The 26825-nt window shown below is 54.0% G+C and overlaps 1 protein-coding gene across 4 annotated transcripts; it reads right to left on the reverse strand.

The window, feature by feature from the left end:
• EML2 (EMAP like 2) lies at positions 1-23834 on the reverse strand. Of its 4 annotated transcripts, XM_038767444.1 has the most exons (22): positions 22202-22288; positions 20087-20299; positions 19124-19247; positions 18771-18875; positions 16848-16876; positions 16572-16701; positions 14608-14757; positions 14422-14491; positions 14207-14317; positions 13238-13333; positions 13008-13142; positions 12601-12700; positions 9385-9539; positions 9008-9133; positions 5334-5465; positions 5157-5224; positions 2925-3013; positions 2754-2851; positions 2571-2658; positions 2319-2414; positions 492-622; positions 1-382 (listed from the first exon to the last, which is right to left on the reverse strand). In XM_038767444.1, the coding sequence occupies exons 2-22, from the start codon at positions 20274-20276 to the stop codon at positions 257-259; spliced, it is 2349 nt and encodes a 782-aa protein (XP_038623372.1). In that variant the 5' UTR covers positions 20277-20299; positions 22202-22288; the 3' UTR covers positions 1-256. The 4 variants fall into 4 exon arrangements, with proteins under 4 accessions (XP_038623372.1, XP_038623373.1, XP_038623371.1 ...); XM_038767445.1 differs by lacking the exons at positions 18771-18875; positions 22202-22288 and adding an exon at positions 23771-23834; XM_038767443.1 differs by lacking the exon at positions 22202-22288 and having other exon boundaries at positions 20087-20335.
• Between the last annotated feature and the right edge of the window lie 2991 nt (positions 23835-26825).

The following is a 26825-nucleotide window of genomic DNA, read 5'->3' on the forward strand; positions in this document are numbered from 1 at the left end:
TCAGTGTACTCAGTGCAGGCTTCTTTATTTCTGATACAAAAATCAACTAAAAAAAAACACCCCTGCCCCATGTGACCCCCTTAAATATAGCGACCCTGTCCCGAATCGCCTCTGCCATAGATGCATATATATTATCCTCTACATAGATTTCTCTAAAATATAGTAGTTCCACTCCACATCCCTTCACCCCGCTACTCCCCCCCCGCCGCGGTAGCTGCCTCAGTTTCCCCGCCACACCCAGCCCGGGCCGGCCCCCTCAGACGACGCTCCACTGGAGCACGCTCGTGTCCTTGCCACCCGTGGACAGGGCCGCGCGGTCACTGTGGAGGAAGGTGATGTTGGTAACGTGGCTGCTGTGGCCTCCGTATTTGTGGCTCTGGGCCTAAGGGTGGGGATGGACGCGGGAGTCAGTCTGACCGCAAAACACCGTCCGGCCCCTTCCCTCCCCTCTCTCCCTTTTCCCGTCACCTTCTCCCCCTTCCCTCCCTCACCCTTGGCTGGCAGCAGGGGTAGGCGAACAGGTGAACTTTTCCAAAGTCGTCGGCAGACGCCAGCAGTTTGCTGTCGTGGGAACGGGCCACCGCGTTGATGTCAGTGCCGTCGGCGCCCTCCGACCAGATCCCTGCGAGAAGGGCAGGGGTTAAGGGTGACAGGGACCCCCAGAACAGGGGCAGGGACCCCCAAAACCCATTCTCTCCGCAAGCCCCCAGGGAACATATCCAAGTGGATAGGTACCTCAACACATTTCCCCCTCCCCATCCCCCCCCACCGCCTCACCTCCTTTCTCTCCCCACAGCACCTGTATATATGTATATATGTTTGTACATACTTATTACTCTATTTATTTTACTTGTACATATTTATTCTATTTATTTTATTTTGTTAATATGTTTTCTTTTGTTGTCTGTCGCCCCCTTCTAGACTGTGAGCCCGCTGTTGGGTAGGGACCGTCTCTATATGTTGCCGACTTGGACTTCCCAAGCGCTTAGTACAGTGCCCTGCACACAGTAAGCACTCAATAAATACGATTGAATAATAATAATAATAATAATGATGGCATTTGTTAAGCGCTTACTATGTGCAAAGCAATGTCCCACGTGGGGCTCACAGTCTTCACCCCCATTTTACAGATGAGGTAACTGAGGCTCAGAGAAGTTAAGTGACTCGCCCAAGGTCACACAGCAGACATGTGGGGGAGCCGGAATTAGAACCCATGACCTCTGACTCCCAAGCCCGGGCACTTTCCACTGAGCCACGCTGCATCTTGCTTCTCATGCTACTCCCACCACTGCCAAAGGGCCACTCTCCCCACTCCACCCCCAGCCCCAGGGGCACAGCCGATGATAGAGCAGCAGGGGAAATGCCCGCTGCTAGGCGGCCCTGGGGAGAATGTGGAACTTTTTAAAAAAACATTTTTTTCAAGTGCTTACTATGTGCCAGGCACTGTACTAAATGCTGGGGTAGATCTAAGCAAAGTGGTTGGACACAGTCCCCGTCCCACATGGGGCTCACAGTCTTCCTCCTTCCTTCAGTCTTGAAGCAGCGTGGCTCGGTGGAAAGAGCACGGGCTTTGGAGGCAGAGGTCATGGGTTCAAATCCCGGCTCCGCCAATTGTCAGCTGTATGACTTTGGGCAAGTCACTTAACTGTGCCTCAGTTCCCTCATCTGCAAAATGGGGGTGAAGACTGGGAGCCCCAAGTGGGACAACCTGATCACCTTGTATCCCCCCCAGAGCTTAGAACAGTGCTTTGCACATAGTAAGCGCTTAACAAATTCCATCATTATTATTATTCATTCCCATTTTACAGATGAGGGAACTGAGGCTCAGGGAAGTGAAGTCACTTGCCCAAGGTCACACAGTGGGATTAAAAAACTAGGCCACCCCTGCTACTACCACCACTGCCACAAGGCCATTCTCCCCCCTCCACCCCCAGCCCCGAGGCACAGCAAACAGAGCAGCAACGGAGATGCCCCCGGCTATAGGGTGCTAGGGATAATTTGGGGCTTTTTTTGTTACTGATATTCATTAGGCTCTTACTACGTGCCAGGCACTGTATTAAGCGCTAGGGTAGAAACAAGCTAATCAGGTTGGACACAGTCCACGTCCCATATGGGGCTCACGGTCTTCATCCCCATTTTCCATATGAGAGAACCAAGGCCCAGAGAAGTGAAGTGACTTGCCCACAGTCACCCCGCAGACAACTGGTGGAGCCGGGATTAGAACCCAGGTCCTTGCTCTACCCACTAGGTCCCACTGCCACCCCATGGCCTTCCTCCATCTCCCCGCTCCCCTCCCTTCCGCCTCTTCAGACCCTCACCGAACACGCCGAAGCCCAACACGCAGCTGGCCGTGACCCAATCCACGTTCCGCACCGCCTCGGCGCTGGTGATCTGCTTGCATGTGGCTGGATCCCCTGGGCACAATGGCAGATTGACCCCTTGACCCGCCCGGCTTTGTCCTCCCCCGACCCCACCGCCCCACCGGGGCCAGGGAAGAGGCAGAAAATGGGGCCACAGGGAGGGACGGAGATGGGGCGGGGGCATTCCCGGCTTCCCACCCCCCAACTCACAGTACAGGATCTCGTAGTCTCCGGAGTTGGTGACGAAGCAGCTGCTGTCCCTGGCCCAGTCCAGGTGTGTGATGAAGCTGGAGTGGCCCTGGCCAGGGGGAGAGGAGGGCATTAAGGCTCCGGTGCCACGGGGCACGGAACAGAGGGGCACAGGGGGCGGGGGGAGGGCCTGCAGGTACCCACCGAACACTTGCCCACACGGCTGTACTTGTGACCCTCCTCGCTCACGGCGTACACGTACACAAGGTTATCGTGCGAGCCCACGGCCAGGAACGCCCCGTCTGCGGGGGGCAAGGCTCGGGTGAGGGCGACGGCCTCTGCCTTGCCGCCCCCTCCCACGGTCCGCCCCGGTACCTGGGGAGAAGCTGACCACGGAGATCTGCTCGCCACCGTCCGTGTGAATGACCACGAGGTCGTGGGTCTCCGCATCCAGTACCAACCACCTGGGGGAAGGGGGGTGGGGGTGAGGGTGGGCGACAGTAATGCAGGTCACAGGCCTAAGTCAGAGAAGCAGTGTGGCTCGGTGGAAAGAGCACGGGCTTGGGAGTCAGAGGTCATGGGTTCAAATCCTGGCTCCGCCAATTGTCAGCTGTGTGACTTTGGGCCGGTCACTTAACTTCTCTGGGCCTCAGTTACCTCATCTGTAAAATGGGGATTAAGATTGTGAGCCGCACATGGGACAACCTGAGCACCTTGTATCCTCCCCAAAGCTTAGGACAGTGCTTTGCACATAGTAAGCTCTTAACAAATACCAAAATTATTATTATTATTATTAAGTCTTAACCCTCTAGCATAGCAGGGGGTAGGGGAGGAGCAGTCTCCCCTGTGCCCAGCAGGGGGCAGTGACGGAGAAGAGAGAGAAATCAACCAAGCAATCAACGGTCGGTATTAATAATAATAATGATGATAATAACAATAATAATAGTGGCATTTGTTATGTGCCAGGCACTGTACTAAGCACTGGGGCAGATACGAGCCCCGTGTGGGATGTGGACTGCGTCCAACCCGGTTAGCTTATCAATCAATCAATCAATCAATCAATCGTATTTATTGAGCGCTTACTATGTGCAGAGCACTGTACTAAGCGCTTGGGAAGTACAAATTGGCAACACATAGAGACAGTCCCTACCCAGCTTATATCTTCTAGACTGTGAGCCTGCTGTTGGGTAGGGACCGTCTCTATATGTTGCCAACTTGGACTTCCCAAGCGCTTAGTCCAGTGCTCGGCACACAGTAAGCACTCAATAAATACGATTGAATGAATGAATGAGCCCACTGTTGGGGAGGGACCGTCTCTATATGTTGCCAACTTGGACTTCCCAAACGCTTAGTCCAGTGCTCTGCATACAGTAAGCGCTCAATAAATACGATTGTATGAATGAATGAATCTACCCCAGCTCTTAGTACACTGCCTGGTACATAGTAAACACTCAACAAATACCATTGAAAAAATTAAAATGTAAAAAAAGGGAATGGAGAGCAGTACTCCATTCTTCTGGCCCTTTGACCCACTGCCCACGAAGGCCTGCGTCTCTGAGGTCAGCTGGGTCTGCTTCTCAGAGGTCAGCTGGGCCCACATCCCCTCACCTCGGAGCCAGGAGTCACTTCACTTCCCTGGGCCTCAGTTACCCCAACTGTAAAACGGGGATGAAGACTGTGAGCCCCCCGTGGGACAACCTGATCACCTTGTAACCTCCCCAGCGCTTGGAACAGTGCTTTGCACATAGTAAGCGCTTAATTCTATTTATTCTATTTATTTTATTTTGTTAACATGTTTTGTTGTCTGTCTCCCCCTTCTAGACTGTGAGCCCACTGTTGGGTAGGGACCGTCTCTATACGTTGCCAACTTGTACTTCCCAAGCACTTAGTACAGTGCTCTATACACTATGTGCCAGGCACTGTACTAAGCACTGGGGTAGATACAGGTTTATCAGTTTGGACACAGCCCATGTCCCACATGGGGCTCACGGTCTTAATCCCCATTTTACAGATGAGGTAACTGAAGCCCGGAGAAGTTAAGTCATTTGCCCAAGGTCACACAGCAGACAAGTGGTGGAAGCAGGATTAGAACCCATGACCTTCTGACTCCCACGCCCGTGCTCTATCCATTAGGTCAAGCTGCTTCTCTTGGGAGAATACAACAAAACAGAATTAGTGGATAAGTTCCCTGCCCATAATAATAATAATAATAATAATAATTATGGCATTTATTAAGCGCTTACTATGTGCAAAGCACTGTTCTAAGCGCTGGGGAGGTTACAAGGTGATCGAGTTGTCCCACGGGGGGCTCACAGTCTTAATCCCCCATTTTACAGATGAGGTAACTGAGGCCCAGAGAAGTGAAGCGACTCGCCCAAAGTCACACAGCTGACAATTGGCGGAGCCGGGATTTGAACCCATGACCTCTGACTCCAAAGCCCGGGCTCTTTCCACTGAGCCACGCTGCTTCCATAACAAGCTTAGATAAAGTGGAGGAAAGAGTGGGTGGGGGAAAAGGGACGGAGATAGAAGGGTAAAGGGGGTTGGACGAGGGTGGGAGAGCCGAGCCCCCCTTCTCCTCCCTGCCCCCCGAGCCCAGTCACATACCGGCCGGTCACGGTGCCGATGGCCAGGACGGACCCGTTGGGGTGGAAGCCGGCTGAGCGGGCCGGGTCCTAGGGATACAGCGGCGAGGGGGGGGGGGGGTCACATCGGAGGCTTTGTCGCTGCTCGTCCCCCCGCCCCGATGCCAGCACCCCCTCGCCCCCCACCGCTGCCCCGCACCTCGATGGTTTTGCTCCAGATGGGCCGGTGGGTGTCCACGTTCCACAGGTGGACCTGTTTATCCTGCCCACACGTCACAAACCGGTCCTGGCTGGGGTGGGCAGCCAGACCCCACAACTCCTCTGTGTGGCCCTGGGGGAGAGCCACCCCGTCAGCCCCTCCGTGTGGCTTGGTGATGGTGGGGGAAGTAGGGGGGGCACGACGGGCAGGCCCTGGGAGCAAGAATCTCTGCTGGGGAAACTGAGGAAATCAACGGGAACCAGAGCAGGAGGTGCAGGCTGGTAAAGGGACAAAATGAGGCTGAGGGATCCCTGGAGCCAAACGGAGGGGCTGGGGCAGGAACCATCCCGGGATGGGTCGTCTAGCAATCAACCCATCGATCAGTAGTACTTATTGAATGCTTACGGTGTGTAGAGCACCGTACTAAATGCTTGGGAGAGTACAACACAATAGAGTTGGACTCCCCAACTCCCTCCTTGCCTTTCTCATTTGCCCCTTTCATTCTTCCGTATCCGCTCTCTCCCGTCAGTCGTGTTTATTGACTGCTTACTGTGTGCGGAACGCTGTGCTAAGAGCTTAGGAAAGTGCGCTGTAACTGAGTTGGGAGACATGTTCCCTTCTGGAGGTCACCAGAATTTAGATTACAAGCTCATTGTGGCCTGGGAACGTGTCTGTTACAGTTATATTGCACTCTCCTGAGAACTTGGTACTGTGCTCTGCGCAGAGTAAGCTCTCAATAAATATGATTGACTGACTGACCAAAGATCTCCTCCTCACCAAATTTAATGGACTCTCCTCCGTCCTAATCCTCCTTGTTTTAGATGACAAGCTCATTGTGGCCTGGGAACGTGTCTGTTACAGTTATATTGTACTCTCCTAAGAACTTGGTACTGTGCTCTGCACAGAGTAAACTCTCAATAAATACAATTGACTGACTGACCAAAGATCTTCTCCTCACCAAATTTAATGGACTCTCCTCCGTCCTAATCCTCCTTGTTTTCTCTGTTGCCTTTGACACTGTCGGCCCCCCCACTCCTCCCAGAAACACCACTTGAATTTGGCTTTCCAGACACTGTCCTCTCCTGCTTCTGCTCCTCGCTGTCTCTGGCCGGATCCTCCTCTCACTCCCTAACTATTGGGGTGGTCCCTCAAGGTTCAGTTCTGGTCCCCTTCTAGTCTCCATCAACCCCCACTGCCTCGAAGAACTCATCGCTCCCAGAACTATCACCTCTCCACGGACGGATCCGAAGACAACGTCTCCAGCAGCCCCAGCATCTCTCCTTCTGCAGGACTTGTCTGATTAATCACTTACAACAGAGTTGGACGCGTCACCGCCTCTCCCCGAACTCCCTCCTTGCCTTTCTCATTTGCCCTTTTCACTCTTCTGTGTCCGCTCTCTCCCATCAGTCGTGTTTGTTGACCGCTTACTGTGTGCGGAACGCTGTACTAAGATCTTAGGAAAGTACGCTGTAACTGAGTTGGGAGACAGGTTCCCTTCTGGAGGTCACCAGTCTACAGTCTTACAAGCTTACAGTCTTACAGATTACAAGCTCACTGTGGCCTGGGAACGTGTCTGTTACAGTTATATTGTACTCTCCTAAGAACTTGGTACTGTGCTCTGCACAGAGTAAGCTCTCAATAAATATGATTGACTGACTGACCAAAGATCTCCTCCTCACCAAATTGAATGGACTCTCCTCCACCCTAATCCTCCTTGTTTTCTCTGCTGCCTTCGACACTGCGGGCCCCCCTACTCCTCCCAGAAACACCACCTGAATTTGGCTTTCCAGACACCGTCCTCTCCTGCTTCTGCTCCTCGCTGTCTCTGGCCGGATCCTCCTCCCACTCCCTAACTATGGCCGGGGGGTCCCTCAAGGTTCAGTTCTGGGTCCCCTTCTAGTCTCCATCAACCCCCACTCCCTTGAAGAACTCATCGCTCCCAGGGCTCCAACTATCACCTCTCCACGGACGGATCCGAAGACAACGTCTCCAGCCTCTCTCCTTCTGCAGGACTTGTCTGATTAATCACTTATCTTCCTTCCCTCTACACCTCACGGCTGCCACTTCATCAGTGGCATTTATTGATCGCTTGCTATGTGCGGAGAACTGTACTGAGCTCTCGGGAGTTACAGAGTCGGTAGCTACGTTCCCCGCCCATATTGAGCTTAAAGTCTACAGCCCTTTTCGCATCACCTAGGCATTTGAGGGCCCACATTCCCCACCCACCCTCGAGCCCTGTAGCACTTAGGTCCATCACTTTATACACTTTTGTTTCTCCTTAGCTGTAATTTATTTCAGTATCTGTCTCCCCTACTACACAGTAATCGCCTTGAAGGCAGGGATGATGTAAACCAACTATCTTATCCTCCCAAGCACTTAGTACAGTATACGTGTTCGATCAACATTATGGATTGATTGAAGGGGGGGGACAATATGAATTGTGATATTTGTTAAGCACTTCCTATGTGCCAAGTGCTAGCACAGTGCTCTGCACAAAGTAGGTGCTCAACAAATACTGCTGTTTGATCGACGGCTGGGGTAGATACAAGATAATCAGGTTGGACACAGTCCCTGTCCTCCCTGGAGCTGGCCGTCTTAAGTAGAAGGGGGAACAGGTCTTGAATCCCCATTTTACAGATGAGGAAACGGAGTTAAGAGAAGTCGGGCGACTTGTCCAAGGTCACACAGCAGGCAAGCGGTGGAGCTGGGACCAGAACCCAGGTCCTCTGACCCCTGGGTCTGAGTTTTCCATAATAATAATAAGCAGTGTGGCTCAGTGGAAAGAGCACGGGCTTTGGAGTCAGGGGTCATGGGTTCAAATTCCGGCTCCGCCAATTGTCAGCTGTATGACTTTGGGCAAGTCACTTCACTTCTCTGGGCCTCAGTTACCTCGTCTGTAAAATGGGGATTAAGACTGTGAGTCCCCTGTGGGACAACCTGATCACCTTGTAACTTCCCCATCGCTTAGAACAGTGTTTTGCACATAGTAAGCGCCTAATGTGTCATTATTATTATCATTATTATTATTATTATTATTGTTAATAATTGTGGTATTTGTTAAGTACTTACTATGTACCAGGCACTGTACTGGCACAGGGAAGGAGCATGGCCTTTTTAGACTGTGAGCCCACTGTTGGGTAGGGACTGTCTCTATATGTTGCCAATTTGTACTTCCCAAGAGCTTAGTACAGTGCTCTGCACATAGTAAGCGCTCAATAAATACGATTGATGATGATGATGATGGCCTAATGGATACAGCACGGGCCTGGGAGTTAGAGAGACCTGGGTTCTAATCCCCACTCCGCCACTTGTCTGCTGTGAGAATTTAAGTCACTTAACTTCTCTGGGCCTCAGTGCCTCATCTGTACAAGGGGGATTAAGACTGTGAGCCCCATGTGCGCCAGGGACTGTGTCCAACCCAATCTGCCTGCATCTATCCCAGTGCTTAGTACGGGGCCTGGCATGTTGTAAGTGCTTAATAAATACCACAACTATTATTATTATTATCACTAAGAGCCGTGGCGGACGCAAATAAATCTGAGTGGACACAGTCCCTCTCCCACAGGGGGCTCCGAGTAGGTTGTGCTCCTTCTCGGAATAGAGTGGGAGATCCCAGCTGGCCTCCTCCCCAGCTCCCTGCCCCCTACACCGCCCCACCACCCTCGCCCGCTCACCTGGACGAGGGAGGAGAAGCCTGCAGCCACGGAGCCGAGCAGCACGGAGTTGCGGGTGGTTCCCACGTAGAGAGTGTCTCCCCGGCCCTCAGCCACCGTCCTCACGGGCCCCAGCCCCTCTGGGACCTGGAGGGACAGGAACGGGGCGGGGTGGACTGACCGCAGGGGGAGGGGGCCCGCGCGCACACACACACACACAGGGGAGGAGGACGGGGGCAGGAGGGGCAGCGTTAGGGTTGGGGATCCCAGCCGCCCCAACCTCCTCCGCTCCCCGCCCCTGTCCCCAACCCTGGGACCCTCCATGTAGTCGCTGACCCCCCCCACGCTCCCGGGTCAGAGTCCCGCCCGGCCCCTCCGCCCACTCCCTCGTCCCTCACCTCCGACTCCTGCACCTTCCGTAAGTCTCGATCCCAGAGCACCACGCGGCGGTCCCGCCCGCCCCCGGACACCAGGGTCCCGTCCCGCAGGGTGCACAGCCCGAACACGCCTCCCTCGTGGGCGCCCACCACCGCCTGGGTGATCCGGGTCCCGCCTGGAAGAGGGGCCTGGGCTGAGGGGCAGGGGTCCGGCGGGGGGGCCGGGGCAACCACCAGCCTGGGAGGGCAGCCGTAATGGAGTGATCTAGATTCTGGGGGCGTTTTGAGGGGGTTATGGTGACACTGGTTGTTGGCACAGGGGATAATAATAATTATTATTATTATTGTGCCAGGCACTGTACCAAGCACTAGGGTGAATAAGCAATCGAGTTGGATACAGTCCCTGTCCCGTTTGGGGATCATAGTCTCAATCCCCATTTTACAAATAACTGAGGCCCAGGAAAGTGACGTGACCTGCCCAAGGTCACACGGCAGACAAGTGGCGGAGTCAGGATTAGAACTCATGACCTTCTGACTCTCAGGCCCGGACTCTATCCACTATGCCACGCCGGGGGCTTGCAAAAGTGCAAGCAATCTGTACTGCGACCGTGGGCAAAGCCCTGCACTGAATCCTTGGGCAAGTACACTATCAATCAATGAATAGTGCTTATTGAGCTCTTACTGTGTGCAGAGCACTGGACTAAGCGCTGGGGAAAGTACACAATCAATCAATGAATAGTGCTTATTGAGCTCTTATTGTGTGCAGAGCACTGGACTAAGCGCTGGGGAAAGTACACAATCAATCAATGAATAGTGCTTATTGAGCTCTTACTGTGTGCAGAGCACTGGACTAAGCGCTGGGGAAAGTACACAATAACAGAGTTGGTAGACACAAATCCCGGCCCTCAAAGAGCTTACAGAATAGAGGGGGAGACAGTCACTAAAATAGTTACAATAAAGGTTTAAAGAGAGGGGGTAAGGGCGGGTGGCTAGGGAAGGTGCGAGCACCTCATCATCATCATCAATCGTATTTATTGAGCGCTTACTGTGTGCCGAGCACTGTACTAAGCGCTTGGGAAGTACAAATTGGCAAGTGCTGGAGTTGGGAGAAATATAGGATGGAAGATGGGAGGTTAATCAGGGAAGACCTCCCGGAGGAGAGGAGGGCTTCGATGGTAGGGAAAGTGGTGAAGGAGTTCCAGACAGGAGGGAGGGTGGTGTGAGCAGGAGAGACCAAGGGGAGAAATAGCGAGGGAGTTGGCTTGAGAGGAATGAAGATTATGACTGTGAGCCCACTGTTGGGTAGGGACCGTCTCTATATGTTGCCAACTTGTACTTCCCAAGCGCTTAGTACAGTGCTCTGCACAGAGTAAGCGCTCCATAAATACGATTGAATGAAGTGTGCGAGGTGAGGTGGGAGAGGAGAGGGGATAAGGGAATGTGTCTACCAACTCCATTGTTTGGTGCTTAGTACAGTGTTTGACAGACAATCAGTGCTACTTAATAAATACCACCGCTTGACTGAATGAGGGCTGATCTGGTGCCTTAAAGCCAACAAGCAGGAGTTTCTGTCTAAGAAGGGGTATGGGGGAATTGGGAGTTAATGGGGATTTTGAAGGAGTTTTTAGGTTTGTGGGGCATTGTGGGGAACAGTTATCAACCAATCAATCGTATTTATTGAGCGCTTACTGTGTGCAGAGCACTGTACTACGCGCTTAAGTTATTTTTCTATTGGTCTACCCTATTAGAGTGTTAACTCTAATGATGGGAAGCAGAATGGCGTAGTGGATACAGCACGGGCCCGGAAGTCAGAAGGTCATGGGTTCTAATCCTGACTCTGCCACTTGTCCGCTGTGTGACCTTGGACAAATCACTTCACTTCTCTAGGCCTCGGTTCCCTCATTTGTAAAATGAGGATTAAGACTGCGAGCCCCATGCGGGAGGGGGGCTATTTCCAACCCGATTTGCTTGTATCCACCCCAGCGCTTAGTACAGTTCCTGGCAATCAATCAGTCAATCAATCTATCGTATTTATTGAGCGCTTACTGTGTGCAGAGCACTGTACTAAGCGCTTGGGAAGTACAAGTTGGCAACATATAGACACAGTCCCTACCCAACAGTGGGCTCACAGTCTAGAAGGGGGAGACAGAGAACAAAACATATTAACAAAATAAAATAAATAGAATAGATATGTACAGGTAAAATAAATAAATAGAGTAATAAATATGTACAAGCATATATACATATATACAGGTGCTGTGGGGAAGGGAAGGAGGTAAGGCCGGGGGGGATGGAGAGGGGAAGGAAGGGGAGAGGAAGGAGGGGCACACAGTACTGGCACACAGTAAGTGCTTAACAAATACCACAACTATTATCATTATTACAGTGCTTAGCGCATAGTAAGCACTTAACAAATAGCACAATAATTATTATTACTATTATCTTCTGGTGGGAAAAAGTCACTTGGTTATTTTGTACTTTCCAAGCATCTAATGTATGGCAGAACAACAAGTGGGTACTCAATAAATGCAACTACTCCTTCAGGGGGAGGGTGGGAGGTAAAGTGATATTTGGGGGGGGTGCAAGGGGCATGGAGGAAAGATGCAAAAGGGCAGAGGGGAAGGTACAAGGGTGTGGAGGGAAGAGGTCCCAGGTTGGGGGTGACGGTGTAATAATAATAATAATGATAATAATAATAATGGCATTATTAAGCGCTTACTATGTGCAAAGCACCGTTCTAAGCGCTGGGGAGGTTACAAGGTGATCAGGTTGTCCTATGGGGGGCTCACAGTCCTAATCCCCATTTTACCAATGAGGCACAGAGAAGTTAAGTGACTTGCCCAAAGTCACACAGCTGACAATTGGTGGAGCCAGGATTTGAACCCATGACCTCTGACTCCAAAGCCTGGGCTCTTTTCCACTGAGCCACGCTGCGAGGCGGGGGGGAGGGTGGATGGAAGGGTGCTTGAGGGGAGGATGTAGGGGTGTAGAGGGAAGGTAGAAGGGGGCATGCAGTACAGTGCTCTCCGCAGAGTAAGAGCTCAATAAATGCCATTGATGATGCAGGGAGGCAAACGGAAGGAAGCAGGTGCAAGAAGGAGGTCTAGAAGGAAACCCGGGATCCGGTCTCTACCCGACTCATGCATGAGTTCAGAGTTCAGGATGTGGGGTGTGGACGGGAATCCGGATTCCAAGGCCCCCAAGCAGTGGGGGGGTGGGGAGGGAAGGGATTCTGACCTTTGCCCCAGACATAAAGATTTCCGCTCGAGTCTCCGGTCACCACATCCCCCTCCTCGGTGAAGGCCACACACAGGACGTACTTCGGCTTCTCGTGTTTCTGGGATGAGGTGGAGAGGATGGGGAGGTCTGAGGGCCGGAGGAGGGGTCTCCCTGGCCCCCAGCAGGGTCAGAGGATCAGGAGATTGGCCCTTTCCACTTCTTCGTTTCCTGTTTGCCTTTCTTTGCCTCTCCTCTCCTGCTGAGCCTGCTCTCCTCAGCCCACTCCTCCTGAACCAGTGCCCCAACTTGCTCACACCCAGCCGCCCCCCAAGTCCCGCCTCACTCCTACTTGCCCTGCCTCCGTTGTCCCCCCCCTCGCCTCAAAGATGCCCTACCTCCAGCGTCCCCGTCCCCACCGACCTCACCTCGAAGATGCCCTGCCGTTTGCTCAGGCTGCTGCCCTCGTGGGTCCAGAAGTGAATGTGGGATTTCCCGCAGGTGATGATCAGGTCGGGCTCGGTGGGGTGATAGGTGGCCACCAGTACCGCCTCATTGGAGCACTGGGGGGTCGGGAGTGGGTGAGCAGCGGGCTGGGGGGAGGGGGTCCAGGGAGGGGTGCAGGGAGGGTGGGGGGCACCCGTGGGATGTTCCTCACCTTGATGTCGGCGACTTTCTGCTCCTTGGCCCAGTCCCACACAGACAGTATATGGTCATTGGAGTCGTCCACGGCGCACAGCAGCCCGCCCCCGTTCTGTGGGGAGCCGAGGCATCGGTGACCACCAATCAATCAATCAATCAATCAATCGTATTTATTGAGCGCATACTATGTGCAGAGCACTGTACTAAGCGCTTGGGAAGTACAAATTGGCAACACATAGAGACAGTCCCTACCCAACAGTGGGCTCACAGTCTAAAAGGGGGAGACAGAGAACAGAACCAAACATACCAACAAAATAAAATAAATAGGATAGAAATGTACAAGTAAAATAAATAAATAGAGTAATAAATATGTACAACCATATATACATATATACAGGTGCTGTGGGGAAGGGAAGGAGGTATGATGGGGGGATGGAGAGGGGGACGAGGGGGAGAGGAAGGAAGGGGCTCAGTCTGGGAAGGCCTCCTGGAGGAGGTGACCACCACCCCACCTCCCTCACCTCCCCAAGAAAGACCCCTATCAGGTGGCCAACGAGCAGTTCAGGATGAACCCGCTCAGGATACCCCTCTAGACTGTTAGCTCCTGTGGGCAGAATTGGGCTCTCCCTAGCATTTAATACAGTGCTCCGCACGCAGCGTGTATCCACCCCAGCGCTTAGTACAGTGCTTGGCATCTAGTAAAGCGCCTAACAAACACCATTACTGTTTACTATTATTGCAGCAAGCACTCAAAAGATACCGGGGAGGGAGGAGAAATATGTACGTATCTGTAATTTTTTTATTTATATTAATGTCTGTCTCCCCCTCTAAACTGTAAGCTTGTTATGGGCATGGAATGTGTCTGTTTACTGTTATACTGTATTCTCCCAAGCCCTTGGTAGAGTGCTCTGTACACAGTAAGCGCTCAATAAATGATTGAATGAATGAATGAGAGATGTAACACGACCCCGAGGGCCGCACTTACGGATTTAGAGAAACCGACGCAGCAGACGGCACGGTCAAAGGCTCCGAGGCCGAGCACGTGCAGAGTGGAGAGCGAGACCGAGTCCCAGACCCGCACGTGCGGAGGCAGTAGCTACAGTGGAAGGAAGGAGGGGGAGGCAAAGGGGTGGGGTCAGGGGCAAGGAGCCCCCCCAACCCCCGGGGTCTCTCCCGCGGCCCCTCCTCCACACCCCTTACCTTCCCTTCCTTGGTGGTCCCGGCCACCTGGCCGGTGGCGATGGTTATCATGTCCGGGTGCACCGCCAGGCTATTGGGGAGTGGGGAGACGGGGGTCAGGTCCTTCCCCTACCCAGCCCGCCTGGCCAGCTGGGGTGGAGGTCAGCAGGGTGGGCAGGGTGGGTAGTGGCCGGGGGAAGAGCTCACCACTTGATGTCGTCATTGTGGCCCAGGTAGTGCCGCTGCCGCTGCTCCTCCACACTGTACAGAACGGCCACGGACGCCACGAAGTACACGATCTCCCCCGTGGGCAGCAGGTACAGGTTGGCACGGCAGTCCCGGCCCCGGTACCCATAGCTGGCAGAGTCAAGGAAATGGCAAGCAGGGGGAGGGGAGCCCGCAGTCAGCCCGCACCTCTCCCCCAGCACCCCCAGCCAACCACGTATACAATAATAATAATAATAATTAATGATAATAACAGCGGTATTTGTTAAGCGCTCACTATGTGCCATGCACTGCGGTCTGCACTGGGGTGGATATAAGCAAATTGGGTTGGACACAGTCCCTGCCCCACATAGAGCTCACAGTCTCAATCCCCAGTTTACAGATGCGGTACCTGAGGCACAAGGAAATGAAGTGGCTTGTCCAAGGTCACACAGCAGACCATTCATTCAATCGTATTTATTGAGCGCTCACTGTGTGCAAAGCACTGTGCCGAGCGCTTGGGGGAGTACAATATAATAGCAAACATTCCCTGCCCACGACGAGCTCACAGTGTAGAAGGGGAGACAGACATTAATATACGTTAATAAATCACAGATATATACATATGTGCTGTGGAGATGGGCGGAAGGATGAATGAAGGAGCAAGTAAGAGTGATGCAGAAGGGAGTGGGAGAAGAGGAGAGGAGGGCTTAGTCAGGGAAGGCTTCTTGGAGGAGATGTGCCTTCAATAAGGCTTGGAAATGGTGGAGAGCAACTATCTAATAGGAGGGAGGGCATTCCAGGCCAGGGGTAGGATACGGGTGAGAGGTTGGCGGCGAGATGAGATCGAGGTACAGTGAAAAGTTTAGCATTAGAGGAACAAAGTGTGCGGGCTGGGTGGTAGACGGACGGTAGCGAGGTGAAGTAGGAGGTGGCAAGGTGATTAAGTAGTGCTTTAAAGCCGATGGTGAGGAGTTTCCTTTTGATGCGGAGGTGGATGGGGAACCATTGGAGTGTCTTGAGGAGTGGGGAAACACGGTCTGAACGTTTTTGAAGAAAACTGATTCGGTGAGCAGAATGGAGAATGGACCGGAGTGGGGAAGAGATAGGAGGCGGGGAAGTCAGCAAGGAAGCTAATACACTAATCAAGACGGGATACGATAAGTGCTTCCATTAATGTAGTAGCAGACAAGTGGTAGAGCCGGAATTAGAACCCATGACCAGGCCCGTGATCTATCCACTATACCATACTGCTTCTCCCAGCAGGGCTGCAGGTCAGGTGGAGGTCACCCTGCGGTCTGCAGAAGCAGAGTTCTTGGCCTATAGAGGGGAACTGGGTGATCTCCAGGCCTCCGAGCAAGCCCACTTTCATTTTCTCACTACGCCTGCACTTCAGGAGCAGTATAACTTAAGGATAGAGCCCAGGCCTGTAAGTCAGAAGGGCCTGGGCTCTAATTCCTGCTCTGCCACAAGCCTGCTGTGTGACCTTGGGCAAGTCACCTCACTTCTCTGGGCCTCAGGTACCTCATTTGTAAAACGGAGATTAACGGTGTGAGCCCCATGTGGAACAGGGACTGTGTCCAACCTGAATGACTTGTATCTACTCCAGGGCACAGAACAGCGCATGGCACATAATAAGAGCTTAACAAGTACCATAATTATTACTACTATCATTCAGGAGCTAGTAGTCCGACCCAAATCCCGCACCTATGCATCTTTCCTGCCAGGGTTGGGGGAAGAGCTGAGATGGGGTCGGGGACAGAACAAGGTGGGAATTTCATTCATCCATTCAATCGTATTTATTGAGCGCTTACTGTGTGCAGAGCAGCGTACTAAGCGCTTGGGAAGTACAAGCTGGCAACTTGTGGGGAAGTTGGGGAATGGGGGCGAGTTGGGTGGGGGGAAAGGGGTGGTCTAGGGAGGGTGGCAGGGATGGTGGGAGAGTGGGGATAGGGTGGGGTGGATACACCCAGTCCAGTTTGAAGCGGCGGGAGGGCATCTCGGGCTTGGCATCGAGGCTGTAGGTGGGCGCCAGGGCATCGGGGATGAGCATGGGCACGGGGCGGCCGCGGAGGAACATCTTCACAGCCCCATCCTCTGCAGGGGACGGAACGATAGGCGGGGGTCAGAGGCCGGGAGCCACGAGGCCTCCCCCAACCCAAGCCCTCCTCCCTCGGGTGGGAATCCCTGGGCCGAAAGGGGGAAAGGACCCCGGACAGAGACCCTCAGGGACAATCACTCACCAGTGCTGAAAATCACCTCTTTGGTTTTGCTGGAAGAAGGAGGAAGGGGCGGATAAGCTGGACAGGCCTCTGACCGCCCCAGGGCCTTTCCCACCTCGTCGCCGACGCCCAGAAAGTGGGGCCAGCCTCCGGGGAGACTGTCTCTGGGGAGACTGTCTCTGTCTCCCCCTTCTTTCTCTGTCTCCCCCTTCTAGACTGTGGGTAGGGACTGTCTTTATGTGCTGCCGACTTGGACTTCCCAAGCGCTTAGTCCAGTGCTCTGCACACAGTAAGCGCTCAATAAATACGATTGATTGAGAGGCTCAGCAGCTGCCAAACTACAGATTTCGAGGCAGATGCCCTCTCCCACTCCTCCCACCCCCCCCGTCCCCCTCTCCACCGGTCACATAGACATCCCCTTTCCCTATGTCTCTCTCTGTGTGTCAGTGGGGGTCCTGGGAGAGTCCTGGGGGGGTCCAAGCGGCTCCCAGGGATGGGGCCGGGGGTTGCTAGGATCTCCCGGCCCCCGGGCCCTACGGGTCTCCCAGTGGGTGGGAAGAGGTTAGCCAAGCAAGGTCGCGGGGACGCGGGGCCTGGTTGGGCCGGGGGAGGAGGCAGCCCGGGAGGGCTCCCGGGAGGAGGAGGGAGGGGAGGGGGCGCCGAGCTGAAGTTGGTTTTGTCACCTTGGCCCGAAACTGCTCATGGCGGCGGCGGCTTCACTGGGGGCTGGGCGGGGCTCCGGGAAGTTGCTTCCCAGAGGAGGAGGAGGAGGAGGAAGGGGAGGAGGAGGAGGAAGGGGAGGGGGAGGAGGAACCGGTCCCGCCCCGGGAAGCGAGCGCCGAGGCGGCTGGGCACTCCCGCCAGGGTCCGGTGGTCGCGGGGCGTTCAGCTGGGGTGCCTTTGGTCGGGGTGCGGGGCCTACAAGTGGCCCCACAGGTCAGGGGTTAGAGCGCCGGTCTTGTAAACCAGAGGTCAAATAATACTAATGATGGCATGTGTGAAGCGCTTACTATGCGCAAAGCACTGTTCTATCGATCAATCAATCGTATTTATTGAGCGCTTACTGTGTGCAGAGCACTGGACTAAGCGCTTGGGAAGTACAAGTTGGCAACATATAGAGACGGTCCCTACCCAACAGTGGGCTCACAGTCTAAAAGGGGGAGACAGAGAACAAAACCAAACAGACTAACAGAATAAAATAAATAGAATAGATATGTACAAGTAAAATAAATAAATAAATATGTACAAACATATATACATAACTTCTAAGCGCTGGGGAGGATGCAAGGTGAGCCCCACGCAGGGCTCACACTCAATCCCCATTTTACAGATGAAGTAACTGAGGCTCAGAGAAGCTAAGTGGCTTGCCCAAGGTCACGCAGCAGACATGTGGCGGAGCCGGGATTCGAACCCCTGACCTCTGCCTCCAAAGTCCGGGCTCTTTCCACTGAGCCACGCTGCTTCTCCGCATCTCAAATCTCACTAGGGCCTCCTTTACTACGTTCCAAGCGCCTAGTGCTCAAGCACTGTCAGCGCCCAGTAAATGCGATTGATCAACCATTCAGTCGTATTTATTGAGCGCTTACTGCGTGCAGAGCACTGGACTAAGCGCTTGGGAAGTCTGAGCTGGCAACATATAGAGACGGTCCCGACCCAACAGCGGGCTCACATCATCATCAATCGTATTTATTGAGCGCTTACTGTGTGCAGAGCACTGGACTAAGCGCTTGGGAAGTACAAATTGGCAACATATAGAGACGGTCCCTACCCAACAGTGGGCTCACAGTCTAAAAGGGGGAGACAGAGAACAAAACAGTCTAGAAGGGGGAGACAGAGAACAAAACCAAACTTGTTAACAAAATAAAATAAATAGATATGTACAAGTAAAACAAAAAAATAAATAAATAGATTGATGAATTCTGGGGGACCCCTCCCCTCACCTACCCTTCCCGCTTGTTGCTGCAGCAGCTGCTGGAGGAGGTGGTACGGCTGCGCGGGGCTTCGCGCCGGACCGAGGCCAGGCGCTCCGGCGACGGGCAGCGACGGGCACTACGGGGGACACGGCGCTGCCGACGGGGGGACGGGAGGGGCACCCCCAGGGCACGAGCCGCAGCCCCGCCAACAACACCCGCCCCGCGCCCCTTCCCCGGAGGAGCAGGGCCTGGACCGTGGGCCTCTAGACTGGCAGGGCCCAAACGCTTAATCCGGTGCTCGGCCCACAGTAGGCCCTCAGTCAATAAGGTGGAATGAATGACCCCAGCCTCACCCGCCCCACCACCCCGGTTAGGCCCCCTCACCTTCTCCCAGAAGCGGCCCCCTTCTTCGGCGAGGAGGGCGAGGTGGCGTAGCCCCCGGGGCGGCGCGGGGAAGCCGTGCAGTTCGGCGAGGACTTGGCGGGACGGGCCTTGAGGAGCTGGGACACTGAGGACGGGGCTGCGGATGAAGATGCCGCGGGGGCCCCCCGAGTGCCACCTCCCCCTCCTCCCGACCCCCAAGCGCCCCCCACTTCTCCCCTCCTCACCACCTTCCGGCTTCCAGCTCCGACCCCCAAACTCCCCCCTGGGTCCTGTCCATGGAGTTCCACCCAGGCGCCCCTCCCCGTCGCTCCGGCCCTGTCCCAGCGCTCAGTACAGTGCCTGGCACCTATTAAGAGCTTAACAAAATACCACAGTCATTAGTAGTAGTAGTAGTAGCAGCAGTAATGATAATAATTATAGTATCTGTTAAGCGCTTACTAGGTGTCAAGCACTGTTCTTAGCACTGCAGTAGATACCAGGTAATCAGGTGGTCCCACGTGGGGCTCACAGACTTCATCCCCATTTGACAGATGCGGTAACCGAGGCCCAGAGAAGCGAAGTGACTTGCCCGAAGTCCCAAAGCAGACAAGGGGCGGAGGCGGGATTAGAACCCACGTCCTCCACCTCCAATCCTTCCGAGAGGCTGCGCTGCTTCTCTAGTCCGCTTCCACGCTGAGAAGCAGCGTGGCCTAAGTGGAAAGAGCCCGGGCTTGGGAGTCAGAGGTCGAGGGTTCTAATCCTGACTCTGCCACTTGTCAACTGTGGGATTTTGGGAAAGTCACTTAACGTCTCTGTGCCTCAGTTACCTCATCTGGAAAATGGGGAGTAGGACTGTGAGCCCCATGTGGGGCAACCTGATGACCTTGTTTCTACCCCGGCGCTTAGAACAGTGCTTGGTACACATAGTGAGCGCTTAACAAATGCCATTATGATGATGATGATGATGATGATGATTCTTAGTACCTGTGGCGACCCGCAAGCGTAGGGCTCCCACGGCCCTGGCGGGGGCTCGGGCCCTGAGCGCTGCGCTCTGCTCCTCGCAGGTGTGGAGGCGCCGCAGTACATCGGCCAGCGCGGCCTTGAGCACGGCCAGCTCATCCTCCTGCAGCTGCAGCCGCTGCTCCAACGCTGACACGCGGTCGTCCACCTCCATGCTCGCCCCCGACAGGTTGTCATCTGCAGGAAGGACCCGCCGGAGGGTGACCAGGCCATTGATTCATTCAGTCAGTCGTATTTATTGAGCGCTTACTGTGTGCAGAACACTGGACTAAGCGCTTGGGAAGCACAAATCGGCAACATAAGAGGGACCCTTTCATTCATTCATTCATTCAATCGTATTGATGGAGCGTTTACTGTGTGCAGAGCACTGGACTAAGCGCTTGGGAAGCAGAAATCGGCAACATAAGAGGGACCCTTTCATTCATTCATTCATTCATTCATTCAATCGTATTGATTGAGCGCTTACTGTGTGCAGAGCACTGGACTAAGCGCTTGGGAAGTACAAGTTGGCAACATATAGAGACGGTCCCTACCCAACAACGGGCTCACAGTCTAGAAGGGGGTGACAGACAATAAAACAAAACATGCGGACAGGTGTCAAGTCATCAGAATAAATAGAAATAAAGCTAGATGCACATCATTAACAAAATTAAATAGAATAACAAAATAACAACAGAATAACAAAATAAATAGAATAGTAAATAGGTGACCCTTCCTCACCTCCACCCCCGGGACACCTCCTCCCCTGCTCTGCACACAGTAGGCGCTCAATAAATACGATTGATTGAATGAATGAATGTTCCCCTGGGGGCTGGAAGAGGAAAAACTGTCTACTTGTTTTGTTTTGGTGTCTGTCTCTCCCTTATAGACTGTAAGCCCGTTGTTGGGTAGGGACCTTCTCTATAAGTTGCCGATTTGTACTTCCCAAAAGCTTGGTCCAGTGCTCTGCACACAGTAAGCGCTCAATAAATACGATTGAATGAATGAAATGATGAATGAAAAACCTCTGTTTGGCTCCACCCCAGAAGCAGCTGCAGCTGCAGGGCACTTCCGAGAGCGGGGGGAATAACGGGGCGGAGGAGCCGGTGGGATGGCTCGGGAAATAGCAGGGATCCCACCCAAGACCTGATTGGGGGGGGGCGGGGGACCATGGAGGGCGGGGTGGGGGGAGGAAGGATCTCCCCCTTCTAGACTGTGAGCCCACTGTTGGGTAGGGACTGTCTCTATATGTTGCCAATTTGTACTTCCCAAGCGCTTAGTACAGTGCTCTGCACACAGTAAGCGCTCAATAAATACGATTGATGATGATGATGATGATCTCCAAGCGCTTTTTCTAATGCGTTCAGGGTGGTGGGGAAACTCATCCAGGAGGAGACTTTTAGCCACCTTGCCCGACCTCTGGGTACCCTCCGAGAATGAGTAGAACCATCATCATCATCAATCGTATTTATTGAGCGCTTACTATGTGCAGAGCACTGTACTAAGCGCTTGGGAAGTACAAATTGGCAACGTATAGAGACAGTCCCTACCCAACAGTGGGCTCACAGGCTAAAAGAGAAGCAGCGTGGCTCAGTGGAAAGAGCACGGGCTCTGGAGTCAGAGGTCAGGGGTTCGAATCCCGGCTCTGCCAAATGTCTGCTGTGTGACCTTGGGCAAGTCACTTAACTTCTCTGAGCCTCCGTTACCTCATCTGTAAGATGGGGATTGACTGTGAGCCCCACATGGGACACCTTAATCACCTTGTATCCTCCCCAGCGCTTAGAACAGTGCTTTGCACAGAGTAAGCGCTTAACAAATGCCATCATTATTATTATTATTATTAAAAGGGGGGGGGGGGATCCAGGGAGAGGGATCCAGAGTCCCTGCCGCCCCTCACCCCGGATCTCCCCCCGTCCCAGAGCGGTCAATCAATCAATCGTATTTATTGAGCGCTTACTATGTGCAGAGCACTGTACTAAGCGCTTGGGAAGTACAAATTGGCAACACATAGAGACAGTCCCTACCCAACAGTGGGCTCACAGTCTAAAAGGGGGAGACAGAGAACAGAACCAAACATACCAACAAAATAAAGCTGCTGACCTTCTCAGTTGGTAGGCCCCGACCTTTTCCCTTCTCCAACGCCTGGGTGGTCCAGAGCCCGCCCCCCACCCCCATCTAGGGAGGGGCAAGGCCGGCTCAACCGTGGGGAGCGGGAAGGTAGTGGTCATTCCACTCCCTCCCAGCCCTCGGCCGAAGGACTCGAGATGGGGACCCAAGAAACCTCAGTTTCCCGGAGGGGGCCGAGTGGGGCCGGGCAGATCTCACCTGCTATACCGCTGTCCGCTCTCTCCGACCCGGCTCCGCAGTGTTACCGGCCCCACCCGCCGTCCCCCGCCGCCCAATCTCCGCCCCCAACCACCACCGGCAGCGTTGGGCCCGGGCCAACCGCCTGCAGGGGCCGGAGTGGGGTTGGTGGAGGAAGGGGGAATGGGCGCCCACAGGAGTCCAGGAGTGGGAGGTGGGGTGGGGCCGGGGATGCTGAAGGGGGGTCCCGGGAGGGAGGGAAACCCCGAGAACAGGGGCGATAGGAGGAGAGAGAGGGTCAGCCGCCCCTCCCCTGGACCCCTCCTTTTTTTTTTAATGGCATTTATTAAGCGCTTACTATGTGCAGAGCACTGTTCTAAGCGCTGGGGAATTTACAAGGTGATCAGGTTGTCCCACGTGGGGCTCACAGTCTTCATCCCCATTTTACAGATGAGGGAACTGAGGCCCAGAGAAGTTAAGTGACTTGCCCAAAGTCACACAGTTGACAAGTGGTGGAGCCGGAATTTGAACCCATGACCTCCGACTCCAAAGCCGTTGCTTTTTCCACTGAGCCACGCTGCTTCCCTCTTCCGTGTTTGACCCTTGGCGACTTCAGTGGGGTGGGGTGGGTCTCCTTTCCATCCCTTCCTCCCTCTCCCTTTCCCTGCTGTCCTAGTCCTTGGGTGGAAGGAAGCTCCCCCAGGCTACTCGGGGCCCAGGAACCAGACGTCGGGAGTCGGATTAACCAAAGGAATCCAGTTGGCCCTCCTCGGGCCGTCCCGGCCTGGAGAGCGGACCCATATTCCCGACCAGGGAAACCAAGCCCTGGCGCGGGAAAGGGGGAAGCGGAGATGCGGGATCCAAGGACGAGTGACTCGCCCCCCTCCCCGGGGGTGGGGGGGATACAGACGCGGTCACCCACTGCGTTGTGTCCGTCGGCGGGAGCTCCTCTCACCTTGGGACCGATCCACCGGACAGGCCCCGAGCTAAGCCCGGCCTCAGCCCCCTTCCCTGCTCCCCCGTCGGTTCTTATTCCCCAGGGGGCTGCTTAGCACAGTGCTCTGCACATAGTAAGCGCTCAGTAAATATTGATGGATGGATTGGAGATGTCCTGTCCCTTGCCACCCCTTGCCCCTTGTTTCTCCCCCAAGCCAATAACTCTCCCCCACGCCCTGCCTCTCCATCGCGTCTGCCCCCTTCATTAGCTCTCACCTCTCCCTACCCCTCCGGCCCGAATGGAGGGGCGGGGAGGGGGCCGCGGGCCGGCCCCAGCCCCCGCCGCTTCCCAGCTGGGGGATTTGGGGAATTGGTGGGAGCGGGCTGTGCGCCGAGGCGGGGGCGGGCCGGGGGGGGGCGGAGACTGACCGGTGCAGTATTGCAGGAGCGAGGTGGTGTCGTACAGCCCAGCCCAGGCCGGGACCCGCTCCGCCATGGCCCCGCCGCCCGCCGTCGCCGCCTCCCTCCTCCCGCCCACCCCCCCGCCCGGTACCCGCCTGCCCTGCCTCCCGTTGCCATGGTGACGGTCTTCTCTCCCTCATCTCCCCTTCCCCTCGGCATTGGGCAGCGGAGACCGCTTCCACCGCCCCCCGGCCCGAGCCTCCCCCCTCCCACTTTGCCCCCTTCCCAATTTCAAACCCGGGGTGTCCGGAGGGACGGAACCCCTTATTGCCCCCTCCCCTACTCTCCGAATCCCGATTGGCAGTGTCTATACTTCGAGAGGACTCCGGTCCCCAGCTCCAATCACTTTCTGTAACCACCCTACGCTCTCGGTTAAACCAATGGGAGGGGGGTTTTCAGGCCGCCGAGCCAATAGGGCTCGAGGAAAGAGGGAAGGGGTCTGATGGACCGGTGGTCTTCCCACCCCTTTCCTGCCCCTTCACCGGGAGCATCCTTATGGCAGCGGCAAGCCGGACCGATGCCAACCAACGAATCAAGCAAAAAACTTCTCACTCTCGGCTTCCAGGCTGTCCATCCCCTCGCCCCCTCCTTCCTCACCTCCCTTCTCTCCTTCTCCAGCCCAGCCCGCATCCTCCGCTCCTCTGCCGCCACTTACCTCCTCACTGGGCCTCGTTCTCGCCTGTCCCGCCGTCGACCCCAGGCCCACGTCCTCCCCCAGGCCTGGAATGCCCTCCCTCTGCCCATCCGCCAAACTAGCTCTCTTCCTCCCTTCAAAGCCCTACTGAGAGCTCACCTCCTCCAAGAGGCCTTCCCAGACTGAGCCCCCTTTTCCCTCACCTCCTCCCCATCCCCCCGCCCTACCTCCTTCCCCTCCCCACAGCACTTGTATATATATTTGTACAGATTTATTACTCTATTTATTTTACTTGTACATATTTACTATTCTATTTTGTTAATGATATGCATATACCTTTAATTCTATTTGTTCTGACGATTTTGACACCTGTCTACATCATCATCATCATCATCAATCGTATTTATTGAGTGCTTACTGTGTGCAGAGCACTGTACTAAGCGCTTGGGAAGTACAAGTTGGCAACATATAGAGACATTCCCTACCCAACATTGGGCTCACAGTCTAAAAGGGGGAGACAGAGAACAAAACCAAACATACTAACAAAATAAAATAAATAGAATAGATATGTACAAGTAAAATAAATCGTCATCATCATCATCATCAATCGTATTTATTGAGCGCTTACTATGTGCAGAGCACTGTACTAAGCGCTTGGGAAGTACAAATTGGCAACATATAGAGACAGTCCCTACCCAACAGTGGGCTCACAGTCTAAAAGGGAGAGACAGAGAACAAAACCAAACATGCTAACAAAATAAAATAAATAGAGTAGATATGTACAAGTAAAATAAATAAATAAATAGAGTAATAAATATGTACAAACATATATACATATATACAGGTGCTGTGGGGAAGGGAAGGAGATAAGATGGGGGGGTGGGGAGGGGGACGAGGGGGAGAGGAAGGAAGGGGCTCAGTCTACATGTTTTGTTTTGTTGTCTGTCTCCCCCTTCTAGACTGTGAGCCCGTTGTTGGGTAGGGACCGTCTCTATTTGTTGCCGACTTGTACTTCCCAAGCGCTTAGTACAGTGCTCTGCACACAGTAAGCGCTCAATAAATACGATTGAATGAATGAATGAATGGGGAGAAGTGGAGTGACTGAAGTCGAGGAAGGAGGTTGGGTGGGGGAGACTTCTCTTGTCATTCCGACCCCAACTCAACCTCAGAACCCCTCGGCCCTTCTCCAGCTAGCGGGCTTTCTTCCGCTCAGACGCGTCTCCTGGCCTCGGAGAGCCCCCGCCATTTTTCAAAAGGGGAAACTGAGGCAGGAGTTGGGACAGGCGCCAGATGGAACCTAGCTAGTATGCTTCACTCTCTCTGGACTCCATTCTCTCCAGTGGCTACCAATCAATCTGCGCATCAGGCAGAAACTCCTCACCCTGAGCTTCCAGGCTGTCCATCACCTCGCCCCCTCCTACCTCACCTCCCTTCTCTTCTTCTCCAGCCCAGCCCGCACCCTCCACTCCTCCGCTGCTAATCTCCTCACCGTACCTCGTTCTCGCCTGTCCCGCCGTCGACCCCCGGCCCACGTCATCCCCGGGGCCTGGAATGCCCCCAATCCCTCTGCCCATCCGCCAAGCTCGCTCTCTTCCTCCCTTCAAGGCCCTACTGAGAGCTCACCTCCTCCAAGAGGCCTTCCCAGACTGAGCCCCTTCCTTCCTCTCCCCCTCGTCCCCCTCTCCATCCCCCCCATTTTATCTCCTTCCCTTCCCCACAGCACCTGTATATATGTATATATGTTTGTACATATTTATTACTCTATTTATTTATTTATTTATTTTACTTGTACATACCTATTCTATTTATTTTATTTTGTTAGTATGTTTGGTTTTGTTCTCTGTCTCCCCCTTTTAGACTGTGAGCCCACTGTTGGGTAGGGACTGTCCCTATATGTTGCCAACTTGTACTTCCCAAGCGCTTAGTACAGTGCTCTGCACACAGTAAGCGCTCAATAAAAACGATTGATGATGATGATGAGGATGATGGAGTCTGCTTGGAGAATCAATCAATCAATCAATCGTATTTATTGAGTGCTTACTGTGTGCAGAGCACTGTACTAAGCGCTTGGGAAGTACAAGTTGGCAACATATAGAGACGGTCCCTACCCAACAGTGGGTTCACAGTCTAGAAGGGGGAGACAGAGAACAAAACCAAACGTGTTAACAAAATAAAATAAAATAAATAGCAGCGTAGCTCAGTGGAAAGAGCCCGGGCTTTGGAGTCGGAGGCCATGGGTTCAAATCCCGGCTCCACCACTTGTCAGCTGTGTAACTTTGGGCAAGTCCGTGGCTCAGTGGAAAACTCCCGGGCTTTGGAGTGAGAGGTCATGGGTTCGAATCCCGGCTCCACCACATGTCTGCTGTGTGGCCTTGGGCAAGTCACTTA

Source organism: Tachyglossus aculeatus, chromosome 26 (genome assembly GCF_015852505.1).
Source record: "Tachyglossus aculeatus isolate mTacAcu1 chromosome 26, mTacAcu1.pri, whole genome shotgun sequence".
NCBI classification, from domain to species: Eukaryota; Metazoa; Chordata; class Mammalia; order Monotremata; family Tachyglossidae; genus Tachyglossus; species Tachyglossus aculeatus.

Excerpts from the sequence above, each read along its gene's own strand:
- EML2 (XM_038767444.1), bottom strand. The coding sequence starts at position 20,276 with ATGGAGGTGGACGACCGCGTGTCAGCGTTGGAGCAGCGGCTGCAGCTG. Across the intron at positions 19,248-20,086 it reads ACGCTTGCGGGTCGCCACAG|TGTCCCAGCTCCTCAAGGCC; the intron begins GTACTAAGAATC and ends CCCCGTCCTCAG. Across the intron at positions 18,876-19,123 it reads GGGGCCGCTTCTGGGAGAAG|TGCCCGTCGCTGCCCGTCGC; the intron begins GTGAGGGGGCCT and ends TGTCCCCCGTAG.